The 13,544-nt window shown below is 40.9% G+C and overlaps 1 protein-coding gene across 1 annotated transcript in view; it reads right to left on the bottom strand.

Annotated features, from left to right (window-relative positions):
• The window catches only part of tnfrsf19 (tumor necrosis factor receptor superfamily, member 19), a 20,922-nt gene extending 10,846 nt beyond the window's left edge, over positions 1-10,076 (bottom strand). The window contains exons 1-5 of the mRNA XM_024283548.2: positions 9,645-10,076; positions 9,186-9,270; positions 7,499-7,612; positions 3,737-3,915; positions 3,576-3,661 (exon numbers count right to left, since the gene is read on the bottom strand). Of these exons, the coding sequence (XP_024139316.1) occupies positions 3,576-3,661; positions 3,737-3,915; positions 7,499-7,612; positions 9,186-9,257 (451 nt within the window). The 5' untranslated portion in view covers positions 9,258-9,270; positions 9,645-10,076. The remainder of the gene's footprint in view (positions 1-3,575; positions 3,662-3,736; positions 3,916-7,498; positions 7,613-9,185; positions 9,271-9,644) is intronic.
• Positions 10,077-13,544: the final 3,468 nt, after the last annotated feature.

Here is a 13,544-nt window from a genome sequence, read left to right as displayed (position 1 = left end):
AATTAGACTGCAAAATACGGAATCCAGCTGAAAAGAGGAAAAACTTTCTTTTTGGATCTTGTGTCAGGAAAAGTGCTGGTTGGACGCTTGCTGTTGTCTTAAAACCTTTCTACCAATCAATGGGTTACAACGTGTGACGACATAAGCTCCGCCCTAATGGGTCCATTCCATTTTTCTATGGACCTACGATCAACGGGGGACCAGAAATGGTACCAGTCGGTCCTGCTCAAAGGGTCCATTTTGTAATGGATACACTCAAAAGTCCAGTCTGGGCCAGTGCAGTCCGGTCTGGGCCGCTCAGTGGAAACCAGACATAAGTGTGAAGGTTGGAGGCTCTGGTTCGAATTGCTGCTTGGCTGGGGTGTTTCCTGCTCTTTGATCTCTGGCATGGCTGCACAGGCTTTAGTCCAAATGCTGCAATCAGAAGACGCTCCTTCTTCCTGGCTCTAATTAAAAGCTCTGTTTAAAAAAAATGCAAAATTCCTCAGCATTAAGGAGGGATTTACGAATATTTACGGTGATTTTAATGTAGGCTGAATCACACTGTCCTGCTGTGTTTAAAAACTCTTTCTCTTCAGGGAGGAACAGATGAATGTCATCATCTTTCTCATGTGTGAGTGCACGAGTCTTCCTGTGGATTAGTGGACTCTGAGATCCACCCGGACGGTGAAAGTCTTCAGCAGATGAAACACATTAAAGAAGCTGAAGGAATCCATAAAACACCATCTTTTTTTTCTTACAGGCTCCAAAAAGCCACAGGGGACAGCAGAGGAGGAGGGGGGGGTTAAGATTTACACTCCACCCCGAACGACAGGCCCCCTCGCACAGCTGCACTGATGCCCCAGGCCAGCGTGGACTATTAGGGCCGACTCATAGCGCAGCAATTGGGTTGTGCCATGCCGACAGCGCCACGGGGGGTTGATTGCTCACCATCCACTCATAACGTCTGATTACCATCAGTAACAGCTAATGCATATGCCCATACAGTAGGGGGCGGGGTCTACTCCAAATGATATAGGGCCCACTGGACACCGGTACGGCCCAACTGGTGTGCTGCGAGTCAGCCCCTGGAACGATCTGCCCTTCAAGTTTTCACCACTCTCCTCAAGATAACAGTGAAGGGGGTGGGGGGGCTTTGAAGCATGCTGGAAATACTCAGCTGAAAGTCCCCGTAGGAGCAAACAGCCAGCTATGTCCTCCAACACAATGGCCATTTTGTTCCGCAGGCCTCCTCCAGTATCAAACGGGAAGCGGCACAGATGGGCAAGTGGGCAGAAAGAAGGAGGCCAGCTGTCTCCAGGTCAGAAAACGCTGGTCGGCTTCTTCTGATGTAAACCAGCCAAGATCAGACCGGTTGATTTGGAAGGACTACAGAGATTTATGAACGAGCTGTGTTGATTAACCACCAGGACGGCTCCGGCTGCAGAGAGCTACTGAACATCAGCTCCATCCATTTCCTACAGGAAGTCACACTCAATTAGCAAAAGTATAAGTTACTTCCAGTGAGATATTGTGGAAACCTGAAGTCATAAGGTTGCACTTAACTTTTTCTTTAGAGACCATAAGGAGGAACTTAATTGGATCAGCACCCTGCTGGAATGCGAGTCCTGCTTTGTGAACATACAGGAGCACACCTCCTGCTTCCTTTCTGCATGCAGGCAATCAGTTATGCTGCTTAGAACAGCACAGTGTTCTTCTATGAGCTTACTATGCTGGTAAATCAACAGAACGACTTCGGAAGTCACGCTCTAATAATAACCTGCGATAAGTGAAATCCGTGAAGCAGGACTGCAGATGTTTCAAGGCAGTCAACTCCCTCACTCCACACTTTATACACCTTTCTCAGAAAGTTTTACCCATACGGAGATATGACCCACATCGGTGCTCCAGGTTTTAGGGTCTTAGAAAAGCGTGGCTACATCTTAATGGGAGCGCAGGTGTCCCTTGAGGATCATACGACCACCTCAAAGGACGTCATGAAAATGGAATGTACCATTGTGTATCGTGAAGTATTTGTTAGGATAATATAAGTTGCATTAACTTTTGATGTATAAATGACGCTGCTGTAAAATTAAACTGGTTATTTAAAGTTCTAAATCCTAACAGTCAGGCTTGATTTGATTTGAAATGATTTATTCAGGACCAAGTCCGCCTAATTTGTACCGGATTGAGTCCTGAATCTTCCATTTGGCCTGTATTCACTTATTTAAACTTAATATTTGGCTGACCAGTTGTGAACGTCTGCTTGAAGGCCAGGTTCAACACTTTTCACTGCTACTTTGGTACGGTGGAGGCATGCTGCAAGACGGTACGGTGATAAGTGTTTGTGACATATAAAATGTTAGGAGAATAGTCAAAAGCAATGTGGATCACGTTGAAAGTTGTGTTAATGAGCCTGGATTCATCCATCCATATTTCTATGAGTTGCTGTTGCATCGCTGCTCCATGTTTGTCGCTAGTGACCGGTGATTTGGTTAAGTTGTTCTGGTCTCAGCAAGGATCTTATTCAGACAAAGAATCTCAGGAAAAACAAAAGTTTAGTCCAATTGGAAGCAAAACGAGACCACACCGAAATATGGGTCCCAGAGCGGTTCCTGGTCCCGGACCAGGGTTAGCTTGCAGATATTCAGACAAAACTTGGTTCTGGATTATCAGAGGAAACAAACCCTGTTTCACTGTAACCTGTGTGATATTCTAGGCATTAAAAGTGGGGTCATCTGGACTCCTCAAGACAGTGTGCTGGACTTTTTTTTTCAAGGATTTTTTTATCTTCACTGGTGTTCGTGGCAGACATAAAATCCTGTCCACTTTTGTCATGGGAGGGATCACACATCAATATAAGGGTAGGGTCATCTGGACCCCATAAGAGAGCACGAGGGTTAAGCAGACCAAATGTTTAACCTTTGTTAAGAACTATAGAATATAACTAAAGATCTCATCACAAGCTGAACGCATGCCATGCAGGAAACATGGCATGGAGGATATTGATTGACAATAGTCTCCAACCAACCAGGGCACAGAACACAATCCACTGTAAAAACATTTTAAAAAGCATGCAAAGTTGCAAATAATATATATATCTGCAGAACAGCAAGACTACAAAAGGTGAACCATGATTTAGCATGGGAACACCATTTGGTGCCTTTCACTCATGAGGAAGGAAGTTTTCCCTTTGATACCGGGTGAGTGCTGAAAATGTGGGACACGTTCTGATCCTATTTAAAACCTTGTTGGCAAATTTACTGTTCTGTTTTAAGAATTCATTCCAGCTTTTCATCTGCTTGGTTTATTAATCCAGAGCTAACCTGATTCAGTGGGATTTAGTGGATGAAAAGCGGCTCGCTCCGCCCTTTAAAGGCGGTGGTTGTGGTTACACCGAGGGCCGTGTGCTGGCATGTTAGGTGTGTGGATGATTGCGAGTTTCACTGTGACGCTTGAGCTGGGAACTCTGTTCTTCAATACGGAGCTGACTAGTGATGATCGGAGTCATAGTCGGTGATGTTTGTCAGTCTGTTTCATGGGAACAATTAAGGAAGCTGTGAAAGAAAAAAAACATGAGAAGGAGGAATGCTTACAGTTGGGCTCATAAGGAGGTGGAGGGTCCCCACAGGGTATGCACTCCATGTCCTGGAATCCACTTAATTTAGTCTTCCTGTAGTATCTGTTAAAGACACAACGGTTCAGGTTTACCGGCCGACACAGACAACAGAGAAGCCTTCTTGCTGCACGCCCTCACCCCGGCAGGCAGTCCCCGCACACGGCATTGCTGGTGGTGGAGCAGTTGCCCTTCTGGAAGCGGTTGATGAGCGCGCAGTCCAGACAGGGCTTGCACTTCTGGAGACTCCGGTCCTCTTTGAAGCGACTGCTCCGGCAGGGCACGCACCGGGCATCTTCTCCATAGCCGAAGCCGCATTCCTGAAGGGATTAAACGGTAAAAATACACCGGCTGAGAGGTGGGGTTGGTGTGGAGCGACGGTGCAGATGGTGAAAGGAGGGCTTGAATGTGGGACTGCTGGGGGTCCTGGAATTAAAGAAAGATCTTGGCTCATGGGATCAGGGGGAGAACAATCACAGGCCCTTTTTGAGAGTTTATTTTACACCGGCAATAATCTCCCTGACTCTCCCAGTGTGAATGAGCGGCCTTCCGCTGCAAGACCCAGAGAGGCCACGCATTTGAATGATAATGGCTGCGAGGGACTCCCACTGTTGTATTATTGCAGGTTTATTGCAGCGTTTTGTGTACGGCTCCCACTCCAGGCAGACTCTGTGAGTGTCCCGTTGATTGAGAGGCCAGCAAGCTAAGCAAAAGCTTCAGGAAGAGGGTGAGGATTACAGAGAGATGGATGGAGAGAGGAAGGAGATGAATGATCTTTGTGAGTGTGTGTGTCCAACAGCTGAAGGACTTTAAAAGCAGAGCTTCCTGCAGATGCGTGAACCATCTAATCACAAACCTCCCTTTGAAGTGGTCCTCTTTAGTCATTATTACAAATCATTTTATACAATTTATCAGAAGAAACGAAACTTTAAAATGTTAAAGAAAAGTGCTCAACAACAACATTCTTTCCATGTGGCTTTGTCTTCCTCTTTTCACAGCTATAAAAATTAACAACTACGAGAACATAATCACACCACAGACAGGGTGACATCATACATTTATCATTCACAATCAGCTCCACAGCAGCTGCATTAGTCTTATCTGTGTTGCCGCACGGCAAACGACCAGCAGCGGGCTGCTCGTATGTCATAAAAAAACTGAAGGTCAGCTTCAAACGGGGCATCCGCCCTCACTTCTCTCCTCGCCCGTCTCCGGTTTCACTGCCTGGGCATGCCGTCCAGCAGGAATGTGGGCAGAAGAATCCGATGCAGGCTTTGGGAAGGGAGGAATCATGAATGGAGTCTGAAAGATCTGGCAATGGCACCGCAGAGTCGGAGGAGATCAGGAATTCTGTCCTTCCAGCCGAACACATGTGAGCCTGACACTGAAGCCTTGCTTAGTGGGCCAGCAAAGATTGGATTATTGCAGCTGTTGCTATGAACTGTCCATATAAAGCATTTGGCTTGCAGGGAGCCGGCAGAGCGTGTGGAAAAGGGTGGCTGATGACTGACAGGGGTCTCTAAACATGTGGATTCTCTGAAAGGAGACACTCAGGAGTTGTTCAGCCATGCATGCTCGTTTAGTGGGACATCACATGTCAGAATGAGCTGATGTTGAGTCAGAAGCAGAGAAGAAAAGGAACTGAGCCATAAAACGCTCAGCAATGTCAACAAATATTGCATTTGCGGAGTGACACGCTGACTTTAACCTACTTAGAGAACTGAATTACATTAAAATCCAACAAACTGGAGCCGATAAACCTTGAGATTTACAAAGAAACGTTGGAAATACTGAATATACTCAGCATCTCATTTCCCTTTCCCAGCATGCCCTATCTGCTGATCGAGTGTGGGTGAGCATGCCAAGCATAACAGCCGTGTGGAGGAGAGTGAGGGTGCAGGCTAACGGGGATCTGAAGCGTGTTCGGGCGCATAGATATTTCAGAGATTAGGAGGGAATCACAAGGGGGCTGTAACGAAACAGTAAAAACAATGAGGGGGAGGGCTGCAGTTCTTTTACTAACCGTTGATCTCTACAGGCTGGAGGAGAAGTTCTCACACGGCACCAAAAGTTAAGCTTCTGGCTTGTTTTGCAAACTGGCAGGTTCCCAGAATGAACTGGAAGACAAGGAAGCCACACTTTCTCTAACCCCCCGCCCCCTCATGTAGCTACCAAGTTCATTTCCAAATATGTCTCTTAAAATCTCCCATGACCATTTTTTTAATTAAAAAAAACTTTCCCAGTAGTGTTTTCATGATGATTATGAAGTTTTTAGCCAAAGTTCCACAACCTAAATGTCTTGAAAAGCTATTTTTCATGTAATCTAAAGCCTCTGTTTCCAAAATCTCCTTTGAGGAGGCGTGGCTTTTGGAGCTGAGCAGAGAAGCTCCGCCCCTGATCCCCCCCTGTCTAATTATGATAGCTCTGTGTCTCACTAGCGTAAATCCTCACCGCTGTTACATAAAAATGTCAAGCAAAATCGGTAATGTCCACCTGTATGGTTCTGATCCGAATGTCAGCTCGACAGCGATTTAAAAGGAGAAATACTCAGAAATGAAATGATTTCATACGAAAAATGCCACACATACATGTTAAAAACTAAAAAAACACAATTTTCTTCAGAGGGGGGCTTTAAGGAGAGAGGTAACCCGCTTTAGTGGATGCCAAGTGCTAACCAATGTTTGTCCGAGCAGCCTCCAGGGGCAAATCTCCCAGAGCAAACGGGACTGCATTCCTCTGGGATCTCTATGGCAGCTGCTCAGAGGTGCTTCAAAATCTCCCTCCCAGCCGGCGAATCCCCCGGCTTTAAGGATTGTCTTGGTTACTTGGAGCTCAAATGATAGGCTGGGAAAACCTTAGGCTGGGCTTGTGCTTGGAGCCACCATCCTGCTGTACTTTCAAAGAAAGGAAAGAGTGAGGCAGCCAATTATTAACCAGAGCCCCCGGGGTGGCTTGCAGCCCGCGGTGCCAGTCGATCTGGCAGGAGAATACGAGGACTACTGAAGCGTGTTACCAACCACGGGGAGAATTTCTGTGTGCACTCAGATTAAAGACAATCGGGCTGTTTTACATGTGTGCAACAGATGTTAACGGGGTTTTTCCATCCAGGACCAAGCAAAACATTTCTTTAAGAGCATACATTTTGCCTTTACTTTACGGCAACAAACATTTTTGATCAAGATAAAAAAAGTCTTTGAAATCAGTTGGAACTTTTTTTTGTTTGTTCACCATAAGCAGATGCTATCTTGCATAAACCGTTTTAGATATGCTGAAAAAACAGCATATTATCTTTTCATTTTGTACGTTTCCTATCAGTTGCAGTGTTTACATCCCTGACTGTGCCTTCAAAAAGTGGGTAAGTTGAGTGGGAGGTTTTGCTTACCAACCCTAAGTGACACTACAGAGGCTTGTATGTACAAAGCACACAAAAACCTGTGGATAAGAGGGGGTGGGAGGGGAAAAAAGTACTCCCTATCAAGAGTGCAGCAAGCATAGGCATGGTTTGCTTCAGATGGCAAAGACAATAAGTTGGAGAAACAATAGACCCTATTCAGCTGCAGAAAGTCAAAAGTATGGGTGTGACTGATTAAAGAAGGCCTGTGATCTGCAGAAACACAGCTTGGCTGCTCTCAGCATGAAAGAGGAAGTGATAAATAACAGAGGATCCCAAGAGAAGACACTTTTTCTTCCCCTCTCCTAAACAGCGATATAAACAAGTTTCCCCAAACAAAACGTAACCAACATTTTCCAGAAAGGGACTTCCACTGGCCTGCAAGGCATCTCTGCTTTTCATAAAACGCTTTACTGGAACTCCCCTCCAAAAAGGCAGCAGCTGTGATTTAGAGCTGTTTAGTGTTAGAAAGAGCATGTGAGGAAAAAAAGCCGACGGAGATCTGCTCCAACCTTAGAGAGCTCCTGTCCGGCGTCGCACTGCCTGCAGGGTTTGCAGACGCCGAAGCGATCTTTGTACTCCTGCTCTCTGCACTCTCTGGCCTCCTCGATGGCTCCCACCAACATCTGAGAAGCACAGACACAGGAGGAAACTGAAGCATCACCATCGTTTCAATTCAGCCTGTCAGTAGGAGCCACATCGTATTCATACTGCTGTTATTTTATGAGATATATTAATAAACTATTCCTTTTTTGGCATTAATAAAACAAACGTTATAAGAAAATAGATTTTTTTCCCAAATATGAAACAGTTTTTACATTTTACAAGACTTCCTTTCAAAATAAAAGACTTCCTGTGTCAGATAGGATCATCTTGATGGAGCAAAACTAGTGGTGGGTAGGTAGTGTTGTGTCAGCAATGTAAAAAAACATTTTTTTTATGTTTATGTTGTTTCTTAGCCAGAAATTCATAAATCTAACTATATATAAAATTAAAACACAGCCAATTAATTGTATTTTTTGAACCATGAGGCACTGGAATTTGTGAAAATGTTTAGTTCTTGATTATGTAACTACTATGACTACTTTGCTTTGAAAGCTCACAGAGTGAGAAGTTACTTTACAATCTTTTTTACTTTACAGTAACTTTGTTTAAACTAAAAGCTTTGTATTTGTCTTTAGAGAGCCACAATGGAGGGGTAGAAGAGCCACAGGTTGCAGACCCTGGAATAGTCCTCATTTAATCACAGATATTTCTAATTTATCATTTAAAGTCCCTCTCTGATTATCTTTTCATCTATTGTAAAAGCGTCCCCAATGGGCTTTTAATTACAATTATGCCGTTTTTAGCCGAAATCAAAGTAGCCTGTGTCTTTTTCTTGGACATAGAGTGGTAATAGCTTTTTACAAATTCACCCCAGAGTTGTGCAGGATTGTGGGCGCACCAATTATCCTCCCCGTTGCCGAGAGCTTTCTGTTTACATGCTCTCCTGCTAACTTATAGTCCCAACCTAACATTATTGGTGCAACAAAAATGGCAAGTAACATCGAAGATATCCAGATGTACATTCCTGAGTCCAAAAAAAATTGAATAAAGAAATACTTTGAAATCAGTTTTTATCCTGATCGTCCATTTATAAAAAAAAAATGCAACAAGAGATTGATAAAACACAAAAAAACATCACGTTCATTTAACATCTACCAAACTTTATATCATCTTGGACTGTTTCAGATCTTCTGGATTAGCTCTGGTCATATTTGAATGTAAAATATTTTGTCATATGTTTATTACTATAGATTACCATCAAAGGCAGGAATTATTATGAAAGTAACTTAGCACATGTAGCACATTATAATTGAGAGAAAATAATATAAGATAAGTTATCACTTCCTACTACTTTAAGGGTCTACCTCCTCATCCTGCAGTATTTTTTAAATTATGCTGAAACCTGAAAAGAAAACTATACATCAGAATGAATAAAAGGCAAAAGAAAAAACTGTAACCAGATTAAATGATGGAGAGCAGTGACATAAAGGTCTCCAATCACTAAAACTGTAGTTCTGATGATAACAAATGTGTGCAAAACACTGGAAATGTCTCCTTGTTTGCTTGCATTACATAAACCAACACATGCATTAATCAGCAGAGCCTGCAAGCCCCTGAATCTGACAACTTCTTAAAGTACTGAGAGATACTTGCCTCATCTGAGGAGATGAAATGACCAAGGAGAAGGAGTGAGACTGCAGACTGAAGTTTCCACATCGTTTCCATGCGAACTTTTCACCTAAAAGTATAGAAAACATGATTCAGCATGTTTCCTCTCAACCAAACACACAAAATCTGCCCAAAAATTCAACTTTAATGTGACTTCACCGCGTGTGTGCGTGTGCGCATGCGTGCGAGTCCTACAAAATGAAGAAAAATGTCTTTTACACTTTATTTGCGCAAGTTTTGTAGAATAATTAACGTGTTGTTTCACATCACAGACTCTTTGCAAGAAAAAAAACAGAAAGTTTTCTAAAAGTAAAGTAAAGTTAAAGCCACACTCGTTTGAGAAACAAACCCTAAAAAGCTGCAGAAACATATTTATACTCTGGACTTTAATGTTCGAACCCTCATCTTGTGCTGATAAAAACTGAGCAAACCTCTCCACCTCACCTGAGCACCAGGAACCACAGCGGAGCTCCGCAGCAGTCAGCGGCGACCAGGTGAGAGCACGAGCTCAGTCCGTTCCGCGCGCCCGCCCGCTCACTCTGTCAGCGCCCCGGCTCGAGCCCTCAGTGCCGAGATCAAAGGCGGAGAGAAGGCGGGGCTCCGAGGATCCCAGCGCGTGCATCTGATCTCTGATCAGCCAGCCTACTTCAAAGGGCTGGGGGGGGCGCGCGCGCCCGCGAGCATTCAACCAGGGGTCAGGTCCTCCATTTCTCCCAAGTGACTTCTAATAAGAGAAAGATGGAAGCAGCACGACTGTGTTCTCTGTCTGTTACTTTAGTGAAATCAGAAAGATTCGTTGAGTGTTTATCTATCAATAAAGATTTGACGCAGTTTTTTTTTAAACATAGGCTTCCCAAGGACCCATTTAAAAAACACATACTTTCAAATGCAGAAAAAACAAAAAATAAATCTGATTTAATGATATACAAATAGAGAAATTCGATATCTGAGGAGAAATACATGCATGCTTCTTTGACTGCTATTAACTGGTAATGGATAACTAATAATCCTGACTTTATCAGATTAGAAAACTGTCTAAAGGTTTATTGGGTATAAGTTCAAATAGTCAAAGTAAATTCGTTCTTTGGAATTAGTCTGGTCTGAAAAGTCCATTAAAACTTTCAAATTTGCTGTTTTTATTTATAAAGATGGTTCACGGAGTTAATGAAGTTACTAAAATCAGCAAAAAAAAATCCTAGCTGGAAAATATTTAGACTTATGGATAAAAAAGTTCTCTATTACAACAAAAATCTATTTATTCTTGCTGCCCAATGGACAAACGGGCGTACCGTTTTGACATAGGCTCCAGCAATCCTGTGACTCCACACAGGAAAAAGAAAGTTTAAAAGTTAAATAAGTGAACAAAGGAATTAATGTATGCTTTATGTGTTTGGGTTCCGAGGCTATGACTTATTTTATTATGTTTTCGAAAACCTGTTTTTCTTTTTCTTAAAATAAATTAGCTTCAGGGAAATCCCCAAAAAGGAGAAGAAAGTGCTGCGTGTCTTTTATTGATATCGTTGTCATTTTTGTTTTTGAGTTTAGAAGTATGTAAATTAGTGAACTTCATTGTTTAATTGAATTGAATTTAAAGTTCTTTTTTTTTTTACTTTGTGGATGACTAACTGTCTATGATGGACCCAAGGGCATTTCCGATGACTAGTAATTGAAGAGAACAGCATTATTTTCCACAACAGCTTATTTTTCTTGAACTAAAGAAACTGTTTCTTGTAAGTTTGTGGGCATATTTTAATATACAATTAATCAGATTTACATTTACACTGGGAGTGTTTCTAGTCATCACATGATGATGACTAGAAACACCGGATTTAAGCTCAAATCTCAACTTTTTTCTGCTTCATAATGGCTTTTTAAGTGTTGTTTAAAAGTTCCAACACTCCTATCCTCTGAGATATAAACACCATGATGGGTATAAACAAAGTAAGGAGGGTTCAATGCCAGGTTGTTAACTGTTTTCACTGGAAAAACAGCTTGTCTGTAGTCAAGTGACTCACTATAAAAAAAAATAAAAAAAAAAGCTCCAGGAACAAATCTGAACAGATCTTTTAAATTAGAAAACTAAAGCAGAAGCTATCCCACATACTAATGAGGACACTTCTTCAACCTACAATTATCTTTTATTCAAACTAAACTATTCACTTCCGCCTGCCGTGATGCAGCCAGAACAACTCTAATCTACCACACTGACACAAAATGTACAATCTCACATCCACCTGTGGCTAAAAGTGTATTTGAACACGTGTGAGTTTGAACTGAGTCAAAGAGACAAAGGACAAAAGTTCAGCGCAGCAGTAAAGTGGCCAATTACTGCACAAGTCTGGACATGTTGCTGCAAATATCAAATTCTAGGAAATCGCTTTGCTAAAGTAACGAGCTGCATGTGTCTTAGCTCACTGTGAAGTCTGAACTTTAATTCAAACTTAATGCAGCTCTTACTTTCCTTTTTTTAATTTTATTTTATTAAAAAAATCTGGGTTGACTTCAAGTTTACTTAGTACATTTAGTTTTTTTCATAAAATTGTCACCTCTTATGTTATATAAGTTATTGTGATCTCATATTACACAAGCGTACACATAAATAAAGATGTTAATAGCTAGTAAATACGGATAACATAAAAGTTTCTATGAAATTTCCCACAGTACCATTATAAAACTCCAATTACTTTAGATTGCATGTTAATTACTTTTTTTTAAAACATTTTTGTGATTTAAAATTTTGTTTAATCAGTGTAATAAACTGTCTTCCCTCTTTTTTTAAGAGCCTGATCACGCCATTAAAGTAGCTTTGCTGATGCCTCCACCTACTGGCAACAAGACTTAGATGCAGTGTGTGAGGTAAAATTCCTAAAAAATGGACTGATCTGTTGTGAGTCAAAGTGTTTATTTCAACAGTTCATACTTGAATGAGCAGCAGCTTCTCACACATACTGTAGAAAAAGTATTTACTGCTGATGGATGGATTCATTTAGAAAATAACTCAAATTAAAAAACTACTACCTATTATATAGATCAAATATTTCATTCAGTAAAAGATATTTAAATACTATTTTTACCATTAAAGTTCACTTAACTCCTAAACTCATGATCAAAACCGGGTGTAAATGTACACAATAACTTCAGAGACCCACTCAGATTAAAATTGTGTTTCTAAAATGGTCTTGTGACATTCTTTTGATGATGAGGACATGGCGTATACAAAGAAAATTAAGCTTAAAATTCAATTTCTGAATGCATCTTTGTTCTAATCTCCCAATTTACATTCTCTCCTGCTTGTATTTTCCACATCAAAAATAAGATATTTTTCTAACTGAATGTTCCAGATTCTCAGCAGTTTGAATAAAGAAATCCCCAGAAATGCAATTTTGAGCTTAATTTTTCTTGTATCCTCCATAATCCGAAAAAGGCCAGAATACATGTTGAAAAACATGAAGTGGGTCTTTAACCCATTAAGGACCATTTTTCCTTAAAAATAAAATAATGTGGAACTCACCACAAAGCAAGTGGATCATAGAACCCATTTCTGATATTACTTATGTCACCATGGGTTCTAATGGGTTAAAGTGTTCTATTTTAATAAAAAATTTGGTTTGATACAGTTTCAAATATATTATCAAATAAATAATATTGTGATTGTGTTTATTAATGAAAATGTGCTTAAATAAAAGGTAAATATTATTTATTTTTGATCCAGGATTAATGATGCAGAATGTTTAGAAGTACAAGTCAAACTCAAAGTGCAAGACAATGATTTACATCTTGCCTCAGCAACAACAAAGCTATTATTTGTGGAGTTCAGATACAAGTTATGTTTATGCCAGAGCGTTGTTCTGAACCAAGAGTGGCAATAAAAGTAGTCAAGTCATGCTGCAGGAAAATTAATATGAGAGATTAAATTGTAATAAATATGTTGGGATGCACAACATTAAATCCAATCCTGTAGGACATTTTATACCTACATTTACACATTTGCTGTTCTGTCTCTTTTTACACCATTGGGAAACTTTAACCTGTGATTGACACATTTTGAGTATATACTTTGATTCTTGTTTTTTTTACTGAATGATGACTGAATCTCATCATTTTATCTATTAAATAACAAGTTCTTGTACCACGTATGACTGAAAGACTTCATTTAAGCAAAAGCAGGTGTCAGCAATTCTGTTGATGAAATAATCCACGCAGCTGTAATTCATTAAAACAAAACAAATTTCTGTTTCTGTGTTCCCTCTACCATCATTAACCGTTCAACTCCTAATATTTCACTCCATATTTCCTTCAGAATTGTTTGCATTTTAATTGATATGTAAAGCAATAAACTGCACT

This window comes from Oryzias melastigma, linkage group LG10 (genome assembly GCF_002922805.2).
Source record: "Oryzias melastigma strain HK-1 linkage group LG10, ASM292280v2, whole genome shotgun sequence".
Lineage (NCBI taxonomy): Eukaryota > Metazoa > Chordata > Actinopteri > Beloniformes > Adrianichthyidae > Oryzias > Oryzias melastigma.
Note: the sequence above shows the minus strand (reverse complement) of the source record. Positions and strands in the feature narration are given on the sequence as shown.